This window comes from Ichthyophthirius multifiliis, assembly GCF_000220395.1.
Source record: "Ichthyophthirius multifiliis unplaced genomic scaffold scaff_1120509250505, whole genome shotgun sequence".
NCBI lineage: Eukaryota > Ciliophora > Oligohymenophorea > Hymenostomatida > Ichthyophthirius > Ichthyophthirius multifiliis.
Window position 1 is genome coordinate 2,729 of NW_004086685.1, and position 25,549 is coordinate 28,277.

The 25,549-nt window shown below is 18.1% G+C and overlaps 4 protein-coding genes across 4 annotated transcripts, besides 38 other annotated features; 3 read left to right on the forward strand and 1 right to left on the reverse strand. All coding sequences in view use genetic code 6, as the record gives it.

The window, feature by feature from the left end:
- The first annotated feature begins 274 nt into the window (after positions 1-274).
- Positions 275-314: a microsatellite.
- Positions 315-655: 341 nt separating this feature from the next.
- IMG5_078640 (hypothetical protein) lies at positions 656-8,188 on the reverse strand (the record flags this gene model as incomplete). Its single annotated transcript, XM_004036476.1, has 7 exons — positions 656-2,672; positions 2,726-3,248; positions 3,354-3,528; positions 3,646-6,059; positions 6,478-6,985; positions 7,148-7,310; positions 7,376-8,188. Coding segments are annotated over 7 exons (6,613 nt in total), but the record flags the coding sequence as incomplete, so codon positions are not given.
- Positions 3,253-3,298: a microsatellite.
- Positions 3,304-3,352: a microsatellite.
- Positions 3,563-3,602: a microsatellite.
- Positions 5,932-5,981: a microsatellite.
- Positions 5,938-5,993: a microsatellite.
- Positions 6,592-6,651: a microsatellite.
- Positions 6,870-6,925: a microsatellite.
- Positions 7,323-7,372: a microsatellite.
- A 745-nt stretch (positions 8,189-8,933) lies between the features above and the next one.
- Positions 8,934-8,958: a microsatellite.
- A 418-nt stretch (positions 8,959-9,376) lies between these two features.
- Positions 9,377-9,439: a microsatellite.
- Positions 9,440-9,460: 21 nt separating this feature from the next.
- Positions 9,461-9,514: a microsatellite.
- A 68-nt stretch (positions 9,515-9,582) lies between these two features.
- Positions 9,583-9,625: a microsatellite.
- Positions 9,591-9,643: a microsatellite.
- Positions 9,596-9,667: a microsatellite.
- Positions 9,627-9,670: a microsatellite.
- Positions 9,671-10,031: 361 nt separating this feature from the next.
- IMG5_078650 (hypothetical protein) lies at positions 10,032-14,270 on the forward strand (the record flags this gene model as incomplete). The annotated part of the gene is made up of 10 exons (XM_004036477.1): positions 10,032-10,164; positions 10,229-10,639; positions 10,674-10,859; positions 10,929-11,049; positions 11,091-11,151; positions 12,191-12,297; positions 12,435-12,543; positions 12,590-13,160; positions 13,449-14,068; positions 14,151-14,270. The coding sequence occupies 10 exons, from the start codon at positions 10,032-10,034 to the stop codon at positions 14,268-14,270; spliced, it is 2,439 nt and encodes an 812-aa protein (XP_004036525.1).
- Positions 10,876-10,900: a microsatellite.
- Positions 11,827-11,872: a microsatellite.
- Positions 11,830-11,876: a microsatellite.
- Positions 11,841-11,876: a microsatellite.
- Positions 12,294-12,349: a microsatellite.
- Positions 12,299-12,358: a microsatellite.
- Positions 12,302-12,348: a microsatellite.
- Positions 12,371-12,433: a microsatellite.
- Positions 13,395-13,445: a microsatellite.
- Positions 14,271-15,470: 1,200 nt separating the features above from the next.
- Positions 15,471-15,602: a microsatellite.
- Positions 15,550-15,601: a microsatellite.
- Positions 15,554-15,609: a microsatellite.
- Positions 15,572-15,635: a microsatellite.
- A 393-nt stretch (positions 15,636-16,028) lies between these two features.
- On the forward strand, positions 16,029-17,716 carry IMG5_078660 (hypothetical protein; the record flags this gene model as incomplete). The annotated part of the gene is made up of 5 exons (XM_004036478.1): positions 16,029-16,085; positions 16,153-16,217; positions 16,665-17,330; positions 17,390-17,564; positions 17,673-17,716. Coding segments are annotated over 5 exons (1,007 nt in total), but the record flags the coding sequence as incomplete, so codon positions are not given.
- Positions 17,717-17,760: 44 nt separating this feature from the next.
- Positions 17,761-17,840: a microsatellite.
- Positions 17,841-17,981: 141 nt separating this feature from the next.
- Positions 17,982-18,071: a microsatellite.
- Positions 18,009-18,081: a microsatellite.
- Positions 18,031-18,084: a microsatellite.
- Positions 18,085-19,892: 1,808 nt separating this feature from the next.
- Positions 19,893-24,081, forward strand: IMG5_078670 (hypothetical protein; the record flags this gene model as incomplete). Its single annotated transcript, XM_004036479.1, has 3 exons — positions 19,893-20,807; positions 20,848-21,934; positions 22,036-24,081. The coding sequence occupies exons 1-3, from the start codon at positions 20,044-20,046 to the stop codon at positions 24,079-24,081; spliced, it is 3,897 nt and encodes a 1,298-aa protein (XP_004036527.1). The 5' UTR covers positions 19,893-20,043.
- Positions 21,974-22,033: a microsatellite.
- Positions 24,082-24,430: 349 nt separating the features above from the next.
- Positions 24,431-24,517: a microsatellite.
- Positions 24,518-24,527: 10 nt separating this feature from the next.
- Positions 24,528-24,574: a microsatellite.
- A 279-nt stretch (positions 24,575-24,853) lies between these two features.
- Positions 24,854-24,944: a microsatellite.
- Positions 24,880-24,923: a microsatellite.
- Positions 24,945-25,549: the final 605 nt, after the last annotated feature.

The following is a 25,549-nucleotide window of genomic DNA, read 5'->3' on the forward strand; positions in this document are numbered from 1 at the left end:
TAATATAGTAAATTTAACGCTGGTGATATATTATTAGAATGCCCAATTTTATTTTAGAAAATAACAGAAATAGAACTTTATAATATTATAAAAAAATATATGATTATAAAGTAAATAATTCCAGAAAAAATATATTTCGAATGAAAAAATTCATAAGAATAAATTATTAATTAAAAAAATAAAGATAAAATTTGTTATAAAAATATATATTACTTTTTTATATATTTTTTTATTTTTTTAAAAAACTTAATCAAAAAAATAAAGGTTATGTTTTAAAAAAAAATATATAAAATAAAAAAAAAAAGGTATAAAATTAATATATAAAATTTTAAATCTATATTTTTATACTTTTTTAAATTTAAGAAGAATATACACAAATTATTAAATAAAATATTTATAAATTTTTAATAAAATTTAGAATTAAAAAAAAAAAGGAAAAGCTTTCATTTTCATAAAAAAAAAAAATGAATTATGTATATATATTATGTGTGTATATTTAATTAAAAAATGTATCATTCTTTTATTATATTAGGATAAAAATAATGATTTTTTTCTAAAATTTAATTTTATTATTAATCACTTTGTTCTATATTCTTCTCTTTATCCTAATAATTTTATATATTATCGATATCCTATTATTTTAACCCAAAATTACTATTAAAAACCACAAATTTATCCTTATAGATATCAGTATCCGGTAAGAAAATATACTATTATTCATTTTAAAAGTTATTACAATGTTATGTACTTAGTCTATACTTAACAGTATGTTCTCTTGGCATAATATCCAACCTTTTAAAATTTTACCCATTTTATTATTATTAAAATAACTACATGACCTAATCATGGCTTTCATCTGTATCAGAATTCGAAGAAATATCATCTTGATCATTTAACTTATTATTACTTTTTAAATAATTTAATTTATTCTGCATTTATTAATTGTAATTTTTCCAACTTTTAAAACACATCTAGACAAAAAGTCTTATAACTAAAGGATTAACTCCTTATTACCTTTATTTTGAGACTTTTTTTCTTACAATTTACATAGATTTTTTTTTTAAATTAGCTAATTTTTTCAGTGTCTTGTTTTCTTCTTTTCTAATTATATTTTAAGCTCTTATATATTTCTCAACTTAATCACTATTTTTATTGTTTTCTAAATAAAAAATTTTATCCTATAAAGCAAATTTCTATACGAAAAACATCAATTCGTTAAAATATATATACCCTTCATAATCGCAAGATATATTCATTTACATTATTTATTTTTCTGCAAATTATTTTTAAACAGCAAGAAATTTCTATAGTTTTTCCTCCATTTCTTGGCTTGAAATATCTTTAAAATTCTCCTTTATTTCGTCCTAAATCCTTTTTTTTTTTGCCTAAAAATCAAATCCGAAAGGCTCTTGTAAACACATATAAAAATCTGTTAAAGACCTTTCATTTATTTTAATTCCGTGTGTTTCTTTGGTTTTATCTACCCAAACTTTCTTAAAATTCTCTTCAAAAGCCTAAAACTCATTAAGTGGATTTTACTCATTAATATAATTTTATTCAAATTAATCAACAATAATTAAAATGAACAAATTCATCATCACATACTAAACAATAATTATAAAAAAAACAAAAAAAATAATATTAATCGAACTCCCATATTTAATAGTATCAAACATATAATACATCCAATTCTCTCCAGTACTACAAACAAATAAGAGATTAATACTCTAATGAAAGTTACTAAAATTCTACTCTTTATTAATCCATTTTCCTTACGTAATATCCTAAAAAAGGAACACTGCTAGTATAGAGAAAATAAAATAAACCAAAAAAAGCAATGCGCTAACATTTAATAATGACGGCAACGAATAAATTGCCGTCTAAATAAGTTTTTGTAAATTTTAAAAATTTTTAATTAATCTCAAAAGCCTAGTGACTCTCAAAAGTCGAAAAACTCTGGCAATTTAAGGTTCTGCTCTTATAAACGAAGAAAATTATTTTCCTGTTACATCCATTGTAATATCCAGTATAGAAGTTGATACTACAAAAAAATCAAATTAATTCCATCCTTTAAAAAAATACCCTCGAGGGCCGTATGCAGTCATTTTTATTATACATTCAAATATAAATACAGAGGTGAAAAATAAATTTATATTAGATAGTATTTAATTATATTCTAAATTAGATGTGTCATATCTCATTGCCATAACTATAATATTAGAAATTATACAAAACATTATAAATGAGTCTAAATAAGTTGATTCACATAAATTCCACATTTTTTTTCTCAAAAAATTATCTGGAGGTTTCAATGCAGCATAATCAGGAGTAGATTTTACCAAAAGACGTTATAATTCAATCCATTAAGCCTATTCATTTGTTAGATATTTGTTTTTGGACTTCTAAGAGGCTATATTGTAGTTAAATGATAAAATAGCGACGAAAAGATTCATTAAAAATAACGATCCAATAAATATAAATACTATAAAATATATTAAAAATGAAGTGTTAGCATTTTTAACGGGACCATTCTCATCTCCATCTATGAAATACCATACATAATCTGACCATCCTTCTAATGTTGATAAAATAAATAATGTCAACATACCAGAACCTATATTATCAAAATTAAGATAATAAGTATTCCATTATGCATTATTTATCTGTAAACACTAATTTTTATTTTATTAAAATATAAATATTATAAAATTATTTTTAAAAATACTTATTCTTTATTTATATTATATATTTCATTTTCTATGTTTTTATAATCATCAGGCAAATCACAATAAACAAGTTTTCCTTTCATTAAATTAATAGCTAATATAGCAAACATTAACCAAATCAAAAATACTACAATTACAACATTCATAATACCAATAACTGATTCTAATAAGGCTGTAACAATTAATTTCATTGATCTATTATGAGAAACAAATCTTAAAGGTCTTAAAGTTCTTAATAATCTTAATATTTCTAAGATATCTATATCTATAGATTCTACACTTATATCAATTAAACTGCTTACAACAATAAAGAAATCCAATTAAGACCATCCTTCTCTTAAATAAGTTTATTAATCTAAAAAAAATCCAAAGGATATTATTTTTAAAATAGCCTCAGTTGTAAAAAAAGCTGTAAATGCAATATTTAACTTTTAGCTAGCATATATATGAAATTAATACTCTGGATTGTGTCTTGGAAAATAAGTATCTGCAACTAATTTAATTGAAGATAAAAATATAGCACTTTAATAAAAATTTAATTTAAAAAATAAATATTTATTGAAAAAAAAAAAAAAAAATATATATATATATATATATATATATATATATATTTATATATATATATACACTAAAATAACATTTTCATATTAAGGATGTTTACATAAACGATAACAAAATCTTCTGAATATATTATTTTTTGAAAAAATAAAAAGTGCATTTTCACACATAATGTTTTCAAAATAAACAAATTAATTTTTTTTTTTTTTATTTTTTTAAAAACTAATATCATTATAATTATTATCTTCATCTTCTTTTTATTATTACATAATTTAAACTTTTTTCATTTACATATTATTTTTTCTTATACTATTATTTATATTATTATTGTTATTATCCTTACCATTAAAGTTTTAACTACCCATATTAAGAGTACTAGATTTTTTTAAACTTAATGCCGAATTTTTAAAATATAAATTTGAATTTGTTGTTTCGTTCATTTATTCATCTAAAATAATATTCTAAGCAACTTCAAATCCCTTCTCATACTCTTCTTTATCATCAATAACTTCATCATTATTAAAAGAGTCCATTACAATTGCCAAAAGCAAATTTAAAAGCACATAATTTCCTATAAAAATCCAACTTACCAAATAAATTAAACTAATGACCATATTAACTGAAGACCTCAAGCACGAAGTTCCTATATCATTCCAATTTTCCATAGTCATAATTTAAAAAACACTCAAGAAAGCGTTCGTAAACGAATCAAAATTCATTCTTTCTTAATATATAAATTATCCTCCAAAAGCCTACATCCCAAGCAATGAGTAAATAAAAATAAATAAAAAAAGCAACAAAAGAATATATATAACCGAGGAAATACTTGAACTAATAGCTGTAATCATAATTTTCATAAACTACAAACTCCTCACTAATCTCGTAACTCTCAAAACTCTAAAAATTCTTAAAATTCTCACCGATCTAAAAACACTAATAGCCGACTAACCCTACCCATTTAAAACAACTAATTCCACTAAAGATAGAGTTACAATTATTGCGTCAAAAATATTCATTTTATCCATTAAATACTCATTAAATTTTTACCCATATAACTTTAATCCCATATCTATAGCGAAAATAATTGTAAAGGAAAAATTAAATTTTTGAATTATTTTTTCACCTTCTTCATCTAAATATCCGTCTAAAGTTAAAACTAAAGTATTCATAACTACACATAACATTATCATATTATCAAAGTATTTTGATAAAACAAAACTCTTTACAATCCTTCTTGAAGCCTTTATTATTCCAGAAATCCCTCCCTCATATTATTCTACGTCATTTGGTTTATGAATTAACGAAGTAAGAATATTTTATAAAGAATGCTGAGTTTTTGAATTACGGCTATAGTACAAAATCTCTTCCAAAGACCATGGAATATCTAAAATATGTGCTTATGTACTTTTTTTTTTACTATCTATATTATTAAGTTGTTATTATATTATTTCCTAGTAGCTTTTTTCTATGGGCTTTTCTAAAAAAGAATCATCTTCTATATTTTAAATTTATTCAATTGCTTGTATATTTTATTCTTTAATTTTCATATGAGTTATTTCTTAATCATTATTATTTTTTTTATCTATATGTATTTTATCCTCACTGGGGAATATATAATCTAAAACTTTCTACAAATTCCATTAAAAAACCGGATTATTCCCTGAAATTTATTTTTTCCCTTTTTTTCCTCTGTCGAAGCTACTTGCTTACTCGGAATTTTCATTGATATTATTGTGAAAAACATTCATTTAATGATTTTTTAACGATTTAGAATAAGAGTTTTTTAATTGTTTTGAAACAGAGTTAATATCTTCTAAAGTATTAAAATAATTTTCGATAATATTATCATTGGAAGGCCTTTTTTTTCTAATAAAATGTTCGTTATTTTGTGATAAAGATTTATTGCTCTGACTACGTATAAATTGTTTATTTTCTTCGAATTAATTTAAATAATTATTATTTTTCGAAAAAATTTATTTCATTAAATCACTATTTTATTAAAAAGGTATTATACGCTTTTTTAAGTCTTTATGTTTAATAGTTAATTATCTCTAGTATCTCTTTTGGACTTAAATTTGATAATTTTTAGTCCTACCCTATTAATAATTAATTATAAATTTTGCATTTTTCATCTTAATAGCTTACATTTATAGTTATTGTTCGTTAAATTTTTATTTTTTTTTCGGTAAAACATCATTTTCATCATATTCTTTTAAATCGTTATAAATTACACGAGCTTTCATTAATTTAGGGTTAAATTTATCTGTGAAATTTTCATTTTCTTAATCATCTTAATCATCACTACTTTCATATTTTAAAATTCCATTAATAAAATTATTATCAGAATTTTCATAATTATTTATATAATTTTATCCTAATACTGTTTTATTAATTCTACGATCCTCCATTCTTTTTAATTTTGGTGTTTTTTCATGTAATTCTATATTCTGATTTTCGTTTACTTTCGTTTATTGAGTTTTTATAATTTTATTTAATTTCTAAGGAGATTTCAGTATATAATTTTATTCAAGACCTTTATCATCAATTTATATTTATTTATGTTCAGCTTCTATATTTTCTGAAAAAAAAGATATTTTATCAGTATCATTAACTTTCTATTACTAAACTTCATAATAATTAATTTTATTACTAGTAATATTATTAAAACTATTAATACTATTAATATTATTACTACTACTTATATTATTATTAGCATCATTATTTTAATCAAAAATATTTACTATTGTTTTTTATCGGGGTGAGCTTAACATATTTCTAAAATCTATGTTATTATTGAAATAATAACCTTAATTTTATTAATTACTTCCAATTTATTAACCTGTTTATTCATATTATTAAATATTCTTTTCGAGTTCTTATAAGAATTAATTTTCATTAGAAGTATCACAAATTACTTAAGAATTCATAAAAAAATTATTTAAACAATTTTTTTTTTGTTTTAATTGAAAATTTGCTTCTTTTTTTTCTTATAAATATATAAGTGAAGGTTAGTTTTTTAGAATTTTTTTGGAATTTACAAATTCTTTAGCATTTTCAAAATTATTCATTGTGAATTATTTTTTTTGTATTATTTAGGATGATCTAACTTTTTTAAATAACAATTAGTTTTCTTTACTTATAAAACTGTTTCTTAAACTTGGTCTTTTTGAAGATTCTAATCCAATTTATATACCTATTATTTTTATTTATTTATTAAAAATTATAAATATTTATACTTTCTCTTTTATTTTTAGTATTTTAAAATTATATAATTTCAGATTTTTTAGTTTATTCACTTCTTCTTATGTTATTATTATTATTATTATTATTATTATTATTATTATTATTATTATTATTATTATTATTAATTTGATTTTCATTACAATTATTTTAAATTTTAGGCTAAACTTTAGCTAAAGAGCTTTTAGAATTTTATATCATAAATTTTGTTTTTATTAAATTTCTCGAAGTATTTTCATTTTTATTTTCCGGAGTACTTATTTGAATGCTATTTACATGATTTTTTTCAATTTCTTCTTTAATTTTAATATCTTACAAATTATTATTTATTTCCTCTTCTTCTTCTTATTATTATTATTATTGTTATTGTTATTATTATTTTTATTTTTATATTTATTATTCATTTTTTTCAGTTATTACTTTTTGATTATTTTCTTGTTTTTATTTTTTTCTTTTAGAATCTGAAATTATTAATTTTAAAAAAAATCTAAAAAATCTTTAAATTTCCTCAAAAAATTAACTTTTTTTTTAATATTAAGGTAATAATTTAACATTAAGATTTTTATTCTTAATATTTTTATAAACTTATTTGTTTGAAATATAAGCTCCTTTTTTAATAAAACATTTAAGATTATATCCTATTTCATTTTTATTTTACAAAATAACATTCTAAACAGTATTTTTTTAAGCTTAATTATATTTAACAGTAATAATAGCCAAAGTAAGATTCATTAAAAAAAAAGCCCCAATAAAAATCGTAAAGAGAAAATAAGGAAAAACCCATATCTATTTTTTTTTTAAAAAAGTAAAAAATAAATAAATAAAAACCTTAAAAATAAAAAAAAAAATACAGAAAAAGTTTATTAAACTCCCTTCATAATAGTAAACCATCCCTCCATAGTAACAATTTAAAAAACAGTTAAAAAAGACCATCCAAAAGTATCAAAATTAAAGATTCCGTAATTTGGATTAGCAATCATTTTCCCACAAATATGCATTCTTGTATGATCATTATATTTATTACAATCATTAGTATTTGCACAATAACTATACCCATTTAAAATTATATATTATATTCCTGTATATCTATCAATACATCTTTTTTTTAAGGTACCCGAAAAAAGCTATAAACCCCCAATAGCAAATATTATATAGAAAAAAATCAAAATTATAAGTGAATTCTTGAGCAAATTAACAGCACTAAATAAGGCTTCTAATATTTTTCGTAAACTTTTTATCGTTGAAATAGTTCTTAAAGGCCTCAAAACTCTAAAAGATCTCAAAGAGCTTAATTGTATTCCAGATTCAGTTGATAAAACATAAGGTAAATAACCGGAAATAACAATTATGAAATCTAAAATATTCCAAGCATCTCTCAAATAAGCCCCTTAATTAAAAATAAAACCTAATCCTATAATTTTCAAAGCCATTTCTATTGAATAAAATATTAGAAGAAAAAAATCTATTTTTTCATGATTGTCATTATTTGTAGTTGGATCATCTAAACATAAAATAATAGAGTTAAAAATAATTGCTACTAATGTCAAGTATTCAAAATAATTACTTTTTATAGTTTTAGATGCAATATTACTAATTAAACTAAATTATTTAAATAAAAAAAAAAAAAATATTATCGTTATATTTTTATTTTTTTACCATTTCATAAACCAGATTTTTTTATATAATATATTAAATATTGTATTTGAAGGAATTGTTTATATTTATTCAAAAATATTCATTTTTATAACATCAATAAAAATTTGTTTTTTTGTATTTTTTCTAACATCTTTATATTAACTAAAATACTCTTAATGAATTTGCTATATATAATTATCATAAGTTTCCTAGCTTTTTATAATATTATGTATATTTTGTTCTTTTTGTTGTTATTCTTCACTCCTATCATCCTCCGAGTCAAATATACATTTCATTCTCCTATAAATATCTTTTTTTATTTGTATTTCCTATTTTATACATATATAAAAATTATTATTTTGAAAATAAAATAAAAAAAACTCTATTTTATTCCGAATTATTAATTAAAAATGATATTGATATGTCATCATTTTCTTATTTAATTGCTGTTTGTTTCCTTTCTGAATTGTTCTAAAGATAATTATCATTTGATTATGAATATAAAGAATTTTTAAAAAATATGTTTTTTAATTTCTCGATTAAGAAACTCGCTATTGAATATAAGGTTTTTTTTTTATTATTTAAATATTAAAAATAAATTATTTAAAAAATATGAATATATATTGTACTGTTCTATTAATTTTCTTTCATTTATGTTACAAAATAATAAAATTATTATCAAATAAATAAGTGAATAAAATTATAAAAAAATTATTCTTTTATTTTACATATAAATAAATATATAAAATTTTATTTATTTGTTTAAAAATAATCATTTATATACAAATTTATATACAAAAAATAAAGTTAACTAATATAAAAGAAAAATAAATATAAATTATAAAAAAATGGAATTATGTAATCACTTTACAAAAGTAAAAAAATATATTTTTTTTTATAAAATAAAATTAAATTTTTATATGAAAAAAGGTAAAAATTGATTTAACAAAATAATTAATTCAATAAAAAAGAAGATTTAATTTATGTGATTATTATTTAAATCATTAAAAAACTTAAGATACCTAATCGGATATATACATTTGCTTAGATTGTGCTTTCTAAAGCTGTTCACTCTTTTCTTCATAAGAATGTTCTTTGAAACATTTTTAAGAATAAAAACATAAAATAGCAATAAATATAAATAATATGATGATATATTGCTTTTAATGTAATTCTGATTTATAAGAATAGATTGATGAAGCTTAAAATACCTAAAATTAAAAATTAAAATAAAATATTTAAAAACTATAATCATTTATTTAAAAACAAAATAAATATTTTTTGACATTCATAATTAATTATAATAATAAAATATTGAATAAAAAAATTAATAAAAATAAACATAAAAAATATTATATCTTTTTCTATTTTTGGTTTAAAAAATTTAGGAAACACATGTTTTTTTAATTCTGTTATTTAAGTATAAAAAATAATAAATAAATATTTATATAAATATTAAATAAATAAATATTTATATAAATATTTTTATATTTATATATATTTATATATTTTTTTATTTAATAAAAAATACAGTGTTTGAATGGAACTGAATTATTAATTTTAGAATATTTAAATACTAACAAAATCGATTATTAAAAAGAAATTTAAATATAAGAAATTTCTAATGAATTAAAAGCAGATTAATAAGATGAATGGAATTGTGTGTAAACGAAAAAGGAAAAAATATTAGACTTTATGATTATAATAAAAATAACCCAATTAATTAAATCGAAGATATATATAAAATAAATAAAACTTATCAATAATTCGTATAAGAAACTAGAAATACAAAAAATCAGGTTATTAATCCTTTTTAAATTTATAATTCTATTGCTTAAATTTTTTAAATATTCAAATCTTTTGAATAATAAGATGCATAGGAATTATTAAGATGCTTATTAGATAGTTTACGTGAAGGAGAAAAAAATTGAATAAAATAAATAAAAATATACCTAACATAATACTAATATAGAATAAATATTTGGATCTTATTTATCTAATTATAGTATTATTTTATTATAATTATTTAAAAAAAATAATAAAAATATATACTTATAATAAAACAAAAGTTAAATATTTAAATTGTTAAAATATTAATCGAACATTTGAATTTATTTTAGACTTGTCAATATAATTAAATAACGAAAATATTTAATAATAGAAAAATTATATTCCTTTAAATACAATTGATTTTCTTCAGGAATAAAATGAAGAATAAAAGTAAAAAAATTAACATTAGATTAATTTTTAATAGTCTAGAGAAGTTTCTTATTAAAAAATCGAAGAATAAAACTTACAAAATATTAATATTCCTAATTTTGATATTAAAAAAGATTAACTATATCAGCCTAACTTAAAAATTAAAAATAAAGTTACATATTAAATAAAAAAAATTTAATGTCTATTAGATGATTTTTTTGCTGTTGAAAAATTTGATAAATAAAACAATTAATATAAATGCGAAAAATGCGGATAAAAATGTATTTTCTTTCATAAATATTATTATTTATTTAGTTTTTTTTCATATTTAAAAAAATATAGCTTAAATTGAAAGATAATATTATTTATATGAACCTCCTAAAATATTAACAATAGTATTAAAAAGATTTTAATAAAAAAATGATAAAACATTAATAAAAAATGTTAATTAAGTTGATATATGTGAATAAATAAGTATTAATGAATACAGTTTAATAAAATGTATTAACTTTTAAAAATATATATATATATATATATATATAATTTACATATTTTGTTTTATTTTTATAGTAAATTAATAGTAAGATAATAATTTAATTAAATAGTATAATTATAAATTATATGCTAATATTTGTCATTCTGGATCTATTAATTAAGGACATTATACTGCCTATGTTAAACATTATAAAGAGTATTTTTTATATTATTAAAAAAATTTTAAAAAATATATAGTGGTAAATATTAATGGTATTATTATAATGATGAGAAATATGAAGAAAGTGATATATAAAGTGTAAAATAACCTTCAAATAGTTACATATTATTTTACAAATTAGAAGATGATAACAAAAATAGTAAATGATTTATAATTTTAATTAAATTTATATTTATAATTTATTATTTTAATAATAGTTAAATATTAATTAATTTAAAAATTATATTATTTTTTATTTATATATTAAATATTCAAATTATTATTTACTATTATTTATTTTTAATATTTACTTCTTTTAATAGTTTTTTAGATTTTTTTTTTTTTTTCTTATTAATATGAAAGTAATGAATTCTTATTATCAAAATTAAAATTTTTATTAACTTATTTAAATTTATTAAAATTTTATATATGTATACATATATACATTCTATATTTTAATATAATAACAGTTTTATAATTAAACATAAATAAATATAAAAAAAAAAATATAAACATATTAGTAAAAAATACTTTATTAACAGAAAATAAAATAAATATTTTTACTTATTTTTTTTATTTAAGAAAAAAAATAATTAATAAATATTTTTCAAATATAAATAATAATATTACTTAATTATATAAATTATTTTTCGAAGTTATATATTTATCATATGTATTTATTTGCTTAAATATATTTGTTATTTAAAAATAAAAAATATTTAAAGACATTAAAATCATAAGGAATATATATTTACTTAAAAAATTAAAATATTTATAAAAATAAAAATAAAATAAAATAAAATAAAAAAATAAAATTAAATAAATGGCGACATTAACAAAAAGTTAATTATTATAATTTGAAAAATATATAACAAATAAAAAAATATAATACATATTTTTTAGATTCGAAAAAGAAGTAAAGCAGAGATTAAGCTAAAGGTCAACACCTCATTAAAGTGAAGAAGCAATTTTATTAAAATGCTTTAAATATTTTGATTTAAATAACAACGGAACAGTAGAATTAGACGAATTCTTGAAAGTAACGGATAAAATTGGATTATAAATATTTTCTAAGCAAGTAAAACAAATTTAAATAAAAGTTAAAATATATATAAATAAATATAATTTAATTTAAAAGGAACTTATAGATATATTTAATTAATATGATAAAAATGGTGATAGAACATTAGATTATAAAGAATTCATATAAATTTTATTTGAAGAAAGAAACTCTAAAACATAAAAGTAATAATAATAAAAAAATTAATAATAATAATAAATGTAATATAAATAAAAATATAAATATTATTATTTATTAATATATATATATATATATATATATATATATATATATATATATATATATATAAATTTATATATAGAAATAATCAATTCAAATCTGAAAATTAGTCTTATTCTTTTTCCAAATTTTAATAGAAATTACTATCAAGAGGTGCAACTGGTATTTTAGGTATTGCAAGATAATTTAGAGTATACAATTTTTAAAAAATATTTTAAATATATAAAATTATATAAGATATTCGATGATGATAATTCTAAGACATTGTGCTTCTCTGAATTCAGAAAAGCAGTACGCGATTTCTAAGTTGATATAACAGATTAATAAATATAAGAGGTATTCGAATATTTCGATAAAGACGGGAACGGTACAATCAACTATGATGAATTTTTATTAAGTATAAGAGGTCCTATGAATCAAATCAGACGTCGTTTAGTCCATTAAGCATTTAATATTTTAGATAAAGACTGTTCCGGAATAGTAGATTTATATGATATAAAGCAAATATATAACGGAAAAATGCACCCTGACGTCAAAAGTGGTAAAAGAACAGAAGAATCCGTCCTTTTGGAATTTATTAACACCTTCGAATCATATACTGGATTTAGAGGAATTAAAGATGGATAAATTACACTAGAAGAATTCGAAGATTATTACTCATTTATAAGTGCTTCTATTGATAGAGATGATTATTTTACTTTAATGATGAATAATGCCTGGAGAATGAATGATGGATAAAATAAAAACTGGGATACGAAAGGTTGGTCCAATTAATAATAATAAGGAGGTGGAAATAGCAATTAAAAAAGTAACAATATTTAAGATGCTTATACTTAGAAATTTAATCGATAATACTAATAACCTAACTCTGCTAAAAAAAAAATGATGATTTTGTCTCTCCACCATCTAATTATAGCTCATCGTCTTCTCATAAATTTGGAGCAGGAGAACAAGATATTAAAAGAACAAAAAATGTATATAATAATAATGAACCTTATAGATAGGTTTAAGATAGTAAATTTTTTTATTTATTTTTTTAATAATATATATATATATATATATATATATATATATATATATATTTAAATATATAAAGAATAATTTATATCCTCAACTACATAAAATGCACCTTTTGGAACTAGTAATATTCCTACAGATTATGGAACAAATTTAAGACCAAATACTGCTTAATAATATTAATAAAATAATAATGATAACTGTAATAATTTAAGACAAGGAGGAGGTATTTAGAAAGGTGGATAATAAGGATAATAATATTTTAATACATTTAGAGCTAAATTACTAGCAAGAGGTACAAGAGGTATTTAATGTTTAGGAAGATTGTTTAGAAACATAGATGATGATAATAGTAAAAGTTTAAGTTTGAGAGAATTTTAGAAATGCTGTAAAGATTTAAGAATGGGATTTAATGAATAAGAAAGTGCAACATTATTTAGATTATTTGATAGAGATGGTTCTGGAGAAATCGATTATAATGAATTCCTTATTTCAGTAGTTGGAGAAATGAATAAATTTAGAAAAGGATTAGTAATGCAAGCTTTTAATAAGCTGGATAAAAATAAAAACGGAACTATAGAAGTAGACGATATTATTGGTGTTTATAATGCTAAATAACATCCTGATGTTAGAAATGGAAAAAAATCCGAAGAAGAAATTCTGGGTGAGTTTTTAGATACTTTTGAATAACATCATGCTGTGGCTGTATTTTTTTACAAATATATATATATATGCTTTAACATTTTTTTTGTTTAAATAAAATTAAAAGTGTGGTGATCAGAGTTTGAGAGATAGATAAGTTTCAACCGATGAATTTATTGAGTATTATAATAATGTTAGTGCATCGATTGATGACGATAAATATTTTGAAGTTATGATTAGAAATGCATGGAAGATTTGAAAATAAATTTTTTATTATTATATTATCTAATCAATTATTTAATATTAAAATATATTATTTTCTTTATTAAATATTATATATAATACATGAATATTTATTTTTTTCGGAAAAAAATTAATATTTTTAATTTTTTGTTTTGTTTTCTATATAAAAATATAATACTCTTTTTCAAAATAATCATATCAAATTTTTACAAATAAAAGTTTTATTTTTAAAATTTTTGTAATAATATTTCAAACAAATATAAACTAAAAATATAAAAGACAATTTAATTTATAGAAATATAATTTTTGAGATATTAAAAAGGCTTTTTTGTTATTATTTATTTATATAACATGAAAAATTAAAAACTAAATAAAAATATTTAAATTGTAAAATTATTAAATATAGTTTATTAAAAAAATGTACAAGATAATAAAATTGTGTCAAATTAATAAAAGACCATAAAAAAAGGATGTTAAAATACATAAAAAAAGAAAATAATAATTAAATTTCTGTATTAATATTTTCTAAAAAAATTTGATATATTTAATATAAGAGATTATTAAATAGAATTAAAATATTAAAAAAGTAAATAAAGTATAAATGTTTTTATATTTTAATATTTATTGGGACATTTTTTAGGTAAATTGATTAATTTATAAGAGAAAGAATTTCGGTATTATTATAAAAAATAAATATTAAAATTTTTGAAAAAGCCAAAAAAAAAAATTCATTTTTAATTATTAAATGTAAATATAAAATAATTAAATAAAAAAAATTTCTTTTAAAAATTAAAAAAAAATATAATATATTATAATATTTTTACACTAAGTGTAATTGCATTTTATAAAATAAAAATTGTTAGCTTTTTATTCAATATATTTTTCATATATGTTTTACAATATTTTAGATATATTATCCTATTTTATTATAATATTTAATAAGGCTTTAAAAATTGAAAATTATTTTTTTCTATATTTTATTATATATATTAAAAATTTTTACAAAAAATAATATTTAGAAAAATTAATTATATTAAAAATTATTTTAAAAAATAAATTAATTATAATATCTTGATAATAAAGTTTAAATCTTTTCTTGGTATATTTAAAAATATACTAAAAATAAAAATTAGAAATCTAATTTTAATATGTAATAAATATATGTGTTTTAATTTTATAATTTAATAAAAATATTATTATAAAATAATTTATTAATTATATTAATAAATAAATAAATATATTAAAATTAAAATCATAATATAATAATTAAAATTAGTAAGATAATGATAAAATAGAAAAAATATATAAAAAATTAAAATATATATATAAATTTATAAATAATATATATATATTTACATATTTATATATATATGTATTATATTTATTATTAATTTTGCATAATTTTATATTTATACAATTTTAATTAACAAATTATTTATATATTTATCTTTATTTTAATTAACATTATAAGCATTTTTTTTATATTAAAAAACATTTATTTAAATTTAATATTTATGTAATATATTTTTTTTTATTATTAATTCTCTAATTTTATATATTTATGTTTTTGATATATTTTCTTAAGCTTTTTTAAAAATAATTAATTATAATATTAATAATTTTTTTTTTTATTATTATTTTATAATTTTTCGTGAATAATTTAGTTTATTATTCCTAACAATTTTTTTGTTTGTTTTTAATATTAATAATTTTTAAAATATATTTATCTGATAAAAAGTATTTATTAAAAAATATAAAAAGAATAAAAAAAAAAATGGGAAATTAGTGTGGTTGTGTTGTAGATAAAAATGTTGAAAATTAAACTTAAATTGTATAAAAATTTAATATATGTACATTTAAAAAAAAACATATTAACATTAAAATAATAATTAACAAAGGAATCTGAAAAACACATTTCAGATAAAAAACATATATATATTGTATAAGATTAATCAGAAAAATCGTAAGAATTAACATAATAAGTAACTTAATTTTGAAATTTTATGAAAAGAAATAAAATTTAATAAAAAAAGGAAAAAATGAAATAAATAACTTGCAATAAGTAATAAAATGATCAGTCATAGTAATAAACTAGCTAAAATTTTAAATATAAAGAAAACTAAGTCCCATTATTAAGCGATAAAAGTAGCTAAAAAAATGATTAAAAATACGAAGCGCATACATACGGAGGAAACTAACAACAATAATAGCAAGATGTTTCTAATTAAAAATAATTAAATAATCGATCCTCAATAGAAGATGATATAGCCCAAAAATAAAAAGTGGACACAAATTAAGAATTAATGAGTGAAAAAAAAGTTCAAAATTAAAATTATTTTGATGAAATAGAAAAGATATCTGAATGTATTTTTTTATATTATTTTTAAAAATAAACTAAATAAAAAGATAGTCTTGGTTAAAACTTCGAAAAAAGAGAAAAAAGACCTGCTTATACATTTAAGAGTTAAGCCGTTTATGACGGAGAATGGAAAGGTAATATGAGAGACGGATACGGTGTATAGAAATGGATAGATGGTGCAAAATATGAAGGAGAATGGGTAAATAATAAAGCCTGCGGAAAAGGAAAATTTTATCATGTAGATGGTGATATATTTGAAGGTTAATGGGAAAATGATAAAGCGAATGGATATGGAATATATTATCATACAAACGGGGCTAAATATCAAGGAGAATGGAAAAACGATTTATAGCATGGAAATGGAATAGAAACATGGAATGACGGGTCTATTTTTGAAGGAACTTATGAATTTGGGAAAAACAAGGGAAAGGAATATATAAATGGGCTGATGGGTATTTTATATCCATTAAATTAATTATATTTTTATTTAGATCTTATTATGATGGGATATGGAATAATAATAAAATAAGTGGATTTGTATTTTTTTAAAAAGAGAATAATAATTTAATATAATTAAAAAAAAAGGGAACTTATTAATGGTAAGATGGAAGATAATATAAAGGAGAATGGCTTGATAATAAAATGCATGGAAAAGGTATTTATTCTTGGAAAGATGGAAGAAAATATGAAGGTGATTATTTAAATGATAAAAAAAATGTGAGTCTATTATATGTTTATTTTGATTAATTATTATTTCTAAAAAATAAAATAAAAAGGGACATGGTGTCTATAAATGGGCTGATGGTAGATTATATGATGGAGAATGGAAAAATGGAAAATAACATGGATAAGGAAAATATTATTTAACTGATGGAACTTTTATGCTTGGAATATGGGAAAATGGTAAAAGAATTAAATGGTTAGATGATAATAATTAAGAAGAAATAATAGGTGAATAATAAATTTAAATACAGATAAAAAATTTCATAAATAAATAAATGGTTAATATATAAATATTTTATGTAATATAAATATTAAATTAAAATAAATATATATTAGTCAAAAACTAATATTAATATACTAATTAATATAATATTAGTTGAAATTAAAAAAAAATATTTATTAATTGATTATTAATATAATATAGTAAAGTAAAGTATTAATAAATAAATTATAAATTATGAATTAAAGTAAAATATAAAAAAATATATATATATTATTAAATTAGGGTTTAATAAAATTAAAAATTAAAAATAATATTTCAAATTAAATAATTATTTAAAAAACCTTAATTAAATGAAAATTAAAGATATTTTTTGTTATAAAACTATTTTAATAATTACTACTTATTTAAATTATTAATTTTCAAATTAAAATGATATAATGAAAAAATATTATAAATTATATTATAAAAATAAATATATAATTATATTATATATAAAATATAAATATATAATATATATAATATATATCTTTTATTTATTTTAGATAATATAATATTAACAATATTGATACAATACCAATTATAATAATTATAAATAAATAAATTATTTTAAATTAATATTAAAATTTATTAAATCATTTTCTATATGCTAAATAATATATATTTTTTTAATTTTAAAAACATGCTTAAATACATTCATAATTTACCATTTACAAATATTTAAAAAATATAAAATAAACATTTAAATAATAAATTCTCTATTAAAAAAAATACTCATAAAACAAGTTTAAAAATAAAAATAGCTAATTTTAAATATAAAATTTCCAACTACTGTTATAACGTTTACATTTTTTATTAGTAGATTTTTTATAGAATTTATTATGTTACATATTATAGCAATATCTTATATATAGAAAATTTAACTATAGATTTTTCATATTTTTCTGAAACTTTTTATTTAATATAATCATTAACATAAATAAACATAAATAAGCATTATAAAAATAAAATCTATTATTTGAATTTGAATAAAATCCATATACAAAATTAGTTATATAATTTCTATTTTCAGGAAAATATAATATTCATACTGGCAAATTAATATTATCTCTAATTACTGGATGTTTACATAGTTTGTACTCTTATGCACAAATTGAAAATATTCATAAAAATAAATTTTCATATGTTGCATTTTCTGATAAATTTTACACAATCATTTATTGTTAAAAAGTTACTACTAGAAAAATTAATGTATTTAATTGGAAAATTTATACATATAATTTTTTTTTATTTTATACAACACAAATATATGAATTAACAAATTTATAATTTTACAAAAAATAATTTATTTTAATAGATTTTTTTAAAAAAATACATAAACAAATATTTAAATTTTTTTATACAAAAAAGAGTAAACATTATATTAATATATTAAAAAAAATACTGAAAATTTGATTTATTTTCCATATTTTTAAATATTATTTATCAATCTAAATAAAAAAATATATTGATTTTTCTTAAAAAATAATTAATTATAAATATAAATCAAGCAAACTGCTTATTTTAGAGCAAAATTTTTTTTATTAAATAATATATTTTTTTTATTTATATTTAAATATTATACTAAATTTGATATTCTCTAAAATAAAGCAACATATGAATTTTTAAAAATCTCTATTAAGAATATTATTTTATTTAGTATATAAAAACATTACATTGTTTTTATTATTTAATTTTATATTTTAAAAATTTTTTAAAATATGTTTATCAAACATAGTGCATTATTTAAAAAGTTTAAGCGAATATATAAATAAAACTAAAATATAAATTATTTTTTTTAAAAAAAAATTGATTTATATTCATTACATTATATTTTTTTTTTTTTAGTTATTAAAAATAAAATATAAAAATTTATAAATTATTAAAATAAAGATAAAATATTATATTCAATTGAAAAAGGTTATTAATGAAGATAATTTATTTTTTCTATTACTAAACGACTTGTACAAAAAAAAAAAATTAATTTAAAAAATATTTTTCTTTATAAAATTCATTTTTTATTTGATAATGTTTTTATTTTATGTTATAGTATTAAATCAATAAAAAAATATAATAGTTTTTTATACTTAAATTATAATAAATAAATTAAAATTTATCAAATTATCTTTAATAAAAAATATTATATTTGAAATAAATAAATATAAGATATATTAAATTTTAATATATATTTGCATTTATAAAATAAAATACATAAATAATAAAAAAATAATGGAAAAATTACTTTTAGAAGAAGAAGAAGGCCTTCTATAAGAATTCTAAAATGCTTTTGAAATTTAAAAATATGAAAAATAATAAAGAATCCTTTCGTTTAATGATGGAATAGTCGATTTTACAATAGAAGACAAAGGTTTATCATCGAAGATAAAATTAACATTAGAAGATAATAAAAAGACAAATATATTATATAATTATTCCCATTATCATTCTATGCATAACGAGTATTTTTTTAAAGATTTCAATAAAAAAGATAGTGATGAATTAAAAAAAGAAATTGAAAATATAATAATAGAACATGATTATTAAAAAGCTTGTGAAAATTTAAATGAGTAATAAATATAAAAAGAAGTTTAAAATTCAGCTAAAAATAACTATTTGAATGAATTTGTTATTTTTTTAAAAAATTAGTTGGTTTGTACTTTTAACTTTGATATTTTAACAAACGAATTTTAATATTCCAATTAGCAATTAATAAATGAAAACTTCAAAAAATTCTCTTCTGAAGGAATTTCTGGATAAATACATAAAATAGACGAAAAAAATCAACAAGAAGACGAAAATACATCGCAAACAATCTTTTAAAAATATGAAAATGAAAAAAATATAGAAGAAGATTTCTTACATTTAGAAAGTTAAGTTTCTCATTTCGAGGAAAATAAAGAACCTATTTAGCCTGATTTAGTCGAAAAAATCAACAATTAATTAAATTTAACTCAACAAAATTAAATTATTAATCCAGAAGTCATTTTCAAAACAATCTAAAGCAACTTTGAGTCCAATATTTAAAAAAAACAAAGAATAAATCTCGTTTATAAAGGAAAAGATTTCGATTCTATTCTTATGGATGCCGATAAGCGTATAAACTAATAAAAAGCAATTCTAAACTTATAAGAATAGTAATAAAATCAACTAGATGATGAATATGAAGATGATGAAGAAGAAGAGGAACCATTAAAAAAATTCGAATTAATAAAGTAAATACAAAAAAAAAAATATAAAAAATAAAAAAAATAGATTGCAAGATACCACCTAAAGAACAACAAGTAAAAATTACTAATTTGCCATAGAAGATGTTTAAGACATAATTTTATTTTATGACCGACTTCCAAAATAAAGAATGGCAATTAAATTCGATTTTGAGCTTGATAATTTCCAAAAGCGAGCTATTTTACGTCTTGAAGAAAACGAGAGTGTATTCGTCTGTGCCCACACTTCTGCTGGTAAAACTGTAGTAGCCGAATATGCTATAGCCTTAGCTAAAAAAAATAAACGCAAAGCAATATATACATCCCCTATAAAGGCTTTATCTAATTAAAAGTATAGAGACTTTAAACTAAAATTTGGATAAGATGTTGGAATAGTAACCGGTGATGTTTCCCTAAACCCAACCGCAAGTTGTTTAATAGTAACAACTGAAGTTTTAAGAAATATGCTTTATAAAGGACATGATATAATAAGGGATATTTCCTGGGTTATTTTCGACGAAGTACATTATGTGAATAACCAAGATAGAGGTGTTGTATGGGAAGAAACAATTATTATGCTGCCAGAAAGTATAGGATTAGTCATGTTAAGTGCAACAGCGCCGAATTATATGGATTTTGCAGATTGGGTAGGCAGAACGAAAAAAAAGAACATTTTTGTACAAAAAACTACTTTTAGACCCGTTCCATTGGAACATAGTATTTATGTTAACGAGAAATTTCATTTAGTCAAAAGCAGAAATGAGGCTCTTGATGAAAAATCTTATTATAATATTAAAAAAGAATTAGAATAAATCGATAATTAGAGAAAAAATGTAAAGTTTAATAAAGGATAGATGTTAGCTTAAAAAAAAGAGAAGGATATTTATAAAAATACTAATTTGTCATAAAAATCAAAGGCTATGTCGAAAAAATATACTGAAATGTATATTAAAAAAACTAGTAAAGTTAATGTAGGAGGAGGGTAGAAAACAGAAGCTTAATAAATGAAAAAATTACTTAAATATTGCGAAAAAACCAAATTATTACCATGTGTTGTTTTTGTTTTTTCAAAAAATAAAATTAAAGAACTTTCAGAAAGTTTAAAAAATATATCTTTTTGTTCTTTAGAAGAAAGAGTATTAAAACATTATTATTTAATATATATAAATATAATTTTATTATTATTATTATTATTATTATTTTATTATTATTATTATTATTATTATTATTATTATAGAGAAAAATAGAAGAATTTTTTAATAAATTTTCTCGTAATATAAAATCATAAGATTTAAAAGTTTAATAAATCTAAACTATAAAAACACTCATGATGTGTGGTATAGGAGTTCATCATGGTGATGTTATTCCCTTCGTTAAGGAAATAGTCGAAATTCTTTTCTCTGAAGGCTTAATTAAAGTTCTATTTGCAACCGAAACATTTGCTATGGGTATAAATATGCCTACAAAAACTGCTATTTTCCATTCAATATCTAAGCATGATGGATAAGGTCGCCGTATTTTAAATTCTTCTGAATATACATAAATGAGTGGAAGAGCAGGTCGAAGAGGCCTAGATGAATAAGGAAACTGTATAATTTTTATAGCAGAAGGTAGACAATTACCGTCAAAATTAGACTTGAAATTAATGATGGATTCCAAAGGTGAAGTCTTATAGTCTAAATTTAAGATTTCTTATGAAATTATATTAAAACTTCTAACTTCTTAGGAAATAAACGTTACCGACATGATGAAAAAAAGCTATTTAGAAAATTCCAAACACGCTAATTTATCGCAAAATGTTAACAAAATAAAAGACTTGAAATAAGATTTGATTTAACTAGATAAAATTACCTGTGAATTTAAACTTCCGACCGAAAAAGAAATTCCTTTATTTGAATTTGTAAGATCAGGTTAAGATTTATTGAAGAATGCTCCTCTATTTTGGTAAAAAGATGTTTAATATTTCCAAAAAAATATTTTAATACCCTCTTTTTGCCTACTTTTGGACAATAAATTGAATAAATACTTATCTTTAATAGTTGATATTGATAATAATAGAAATAATAAAAAATTTCTTAAATGTCTTATTAATAGACATATAAATGAAAAAAATGTACCGTCTTTTGATTCCGAAGAAGACAAAAATAAAGGATATAGAGAGTTTCCTACTTATATTGTTAATTTTGATAGATAGGATTATACATGCGAAATATTTTCTGTTTCAATTGATTTTGCTTTAAAAATTTATTTTGATAATCCTAATATTAAAGAAGGTGATCCAAGAAATAGAATTTATATAGAAAAATGCGCTTATATTTTATATAAGAAAGAATAAGAGTAATAAGCTTTAGTTCATATATAGGATATGAAAAATAAAAATAATTAATAATTTAATAAACAATTATAATAATAATTTAAAAAGCCTTAATAATCAAATAATAAAAATTAATTTTAGGAAATGTAATTTTAAGGAGTAAATTAAGAATATTTGCTTTTAAGAAATTAAAACTTAGAAATTTATGAAAACTCAACATGTTCCCAATGTTTTCTAAAAGAAAAACACGTCTAACAATATTTAAACAAAAATAAAATAAACTCATAACTAGAGGAACTTTTTAAAAACATAGATGATGAAGAAATCACACAACTTTAAAGTTTCCGAGGAAAACTTAAAGTTTTACAAAAATTAAATTATACAGATAATGAAAATCTCCCTCTATTAAAAGCTAGGGTGGCAAAAGAAATAGAATTAATATATGTTTGTGAGCTTTTAGTCCAAGGAATTTTCGATTAACTCACAGAACCGGAATTAGCCTCACTTCTAAGTTGCTTTATATGCCAAAGTAAACCTAAAATGGGGGCAGAGAGATATGATCTATTAACTGATTACGATAATGGATTTGGTTATGATGAGTTCTTTATTGAAAAATATGAATAGTCGATTACTATACTGAAAGATATCATAAATACTGAAATTGAAAATGGGGTTGTTATAGCAGCTTCGGAAGATGATTATTTATAAGAAGTTTTTAATCCTGAATTATCAAAAGTAGTCTATGAATGGATGAAAGGGAAAGATTTTTTCACTATTTGTTAGTTGACCGAAGTATAGGAAGGTAGCATTATTAGATGCCTGGTTAGATTAGAAAATTTAATGAAAAATTTAAAAAATGCAGCTATTTTATTAGGAAATAATTAACTATGTATGAAAATTGAATAGGCTTAAGATATAATGAAAAGAGATATTGTTTTCTCATAAAGTTTATATTTAATTGAAAATTGATATTATTTTTTAATTTATTTTATAATAAAATTTAAAATTAATAAAAAAATTAAATTTTTTATAAAAAAATATATTTTAATCATTATTATTTATACTAATTATTATTTATATTAAAATAATTGTATATAATTTAATAAACAAAAAAAATATATTAATTAAAAATTAATAAATATTTATTAAATTTGTTAAATAAATAAAAATAAAATATTTTATTATATTTAAAAAAAAAAAAATTAATATTTCATTATTTATATTTTATTTGTAATAGTTTTTATTTTTTATATATATTATTATTATTAATTTTTTTTTTTAATTTTAATATTTTTATCATTATTATTAATATGAAAAGATAATTATTTTATATAAGAATTTTATTTATAAATTTTATATTTATTTTATTATAATATTTTTATAAAAAATATTTATATAATATTTTGTGTTTAATTTTTATTTAATTGTTATTTATTAAATTATTATTTTTTATATTATATTTTTTTTACTTTTTATATATATTACTTTAATATATTATATACATTTATTGTTATTCTTTATTATTATTTAATTCCTCATAAGAATACTAATTATATAAAGAATTATATTTAATATATATTTTCTTTTTATATAATTATAATAAATATTTTTCCTCTTATATTTATCTATTTTTTTAAAATATTTTCACTTATTAAAATATTTTTTAATTATATTACTAATCTTTTCTTATTCGGTTTATTACTTATGAAAAAACTATGCTCAGAAACATAACTTTTAATTTTTTTTTTTATTCATTTTTATCAAATATTTTTTTTCATATATTAAATTTTTTTTTTTCATATTTTAAATTTATTATTTCATATTTTCAATTTATATTGTCTTCTCTATCTTATTTAAAAAGGTATGATTTTTTTTTTAATAAATTCATATTTATTATTAAACTAACCATGATTATTTATTTTTCTTTAATATCTCAAATTTTTACTTCCTTTATTTTAAAATTTTTCAAATATATAATTTTTTTTGTTTATCTATTTTATATTTATAAATATCACTAAATTCTATTTTATACATTGGCTTAAAAACTCATTTTTTTTTCGATAGTTAAGCCCGATTTTTATATTTATGTAATATTTTATTGGTTTTTCGTTTTAAAATTATAAATAATGATGATATGTAATTTATTATATTAATCTATTTCTAATATAATTATGGTATTTAAGAAAATTTCATTTATTCTTACTTGATAATTTAAGACTTATAAATATATAATATATCTAATTTAAAAATAAATATATTATTTTATATTTTTAAGTAAAACATAAAAATTTTTTTTTCATTAAAATAAAATAATTATTTTTTAATAGAGATAAATTAATAATGTTATAAAATATATAATTTTAAATGTAAAATATAAATATAAGAAAACATCAAAAACATATTTAATATTAATTTGTTTTTTTAAAAAAATATCTTT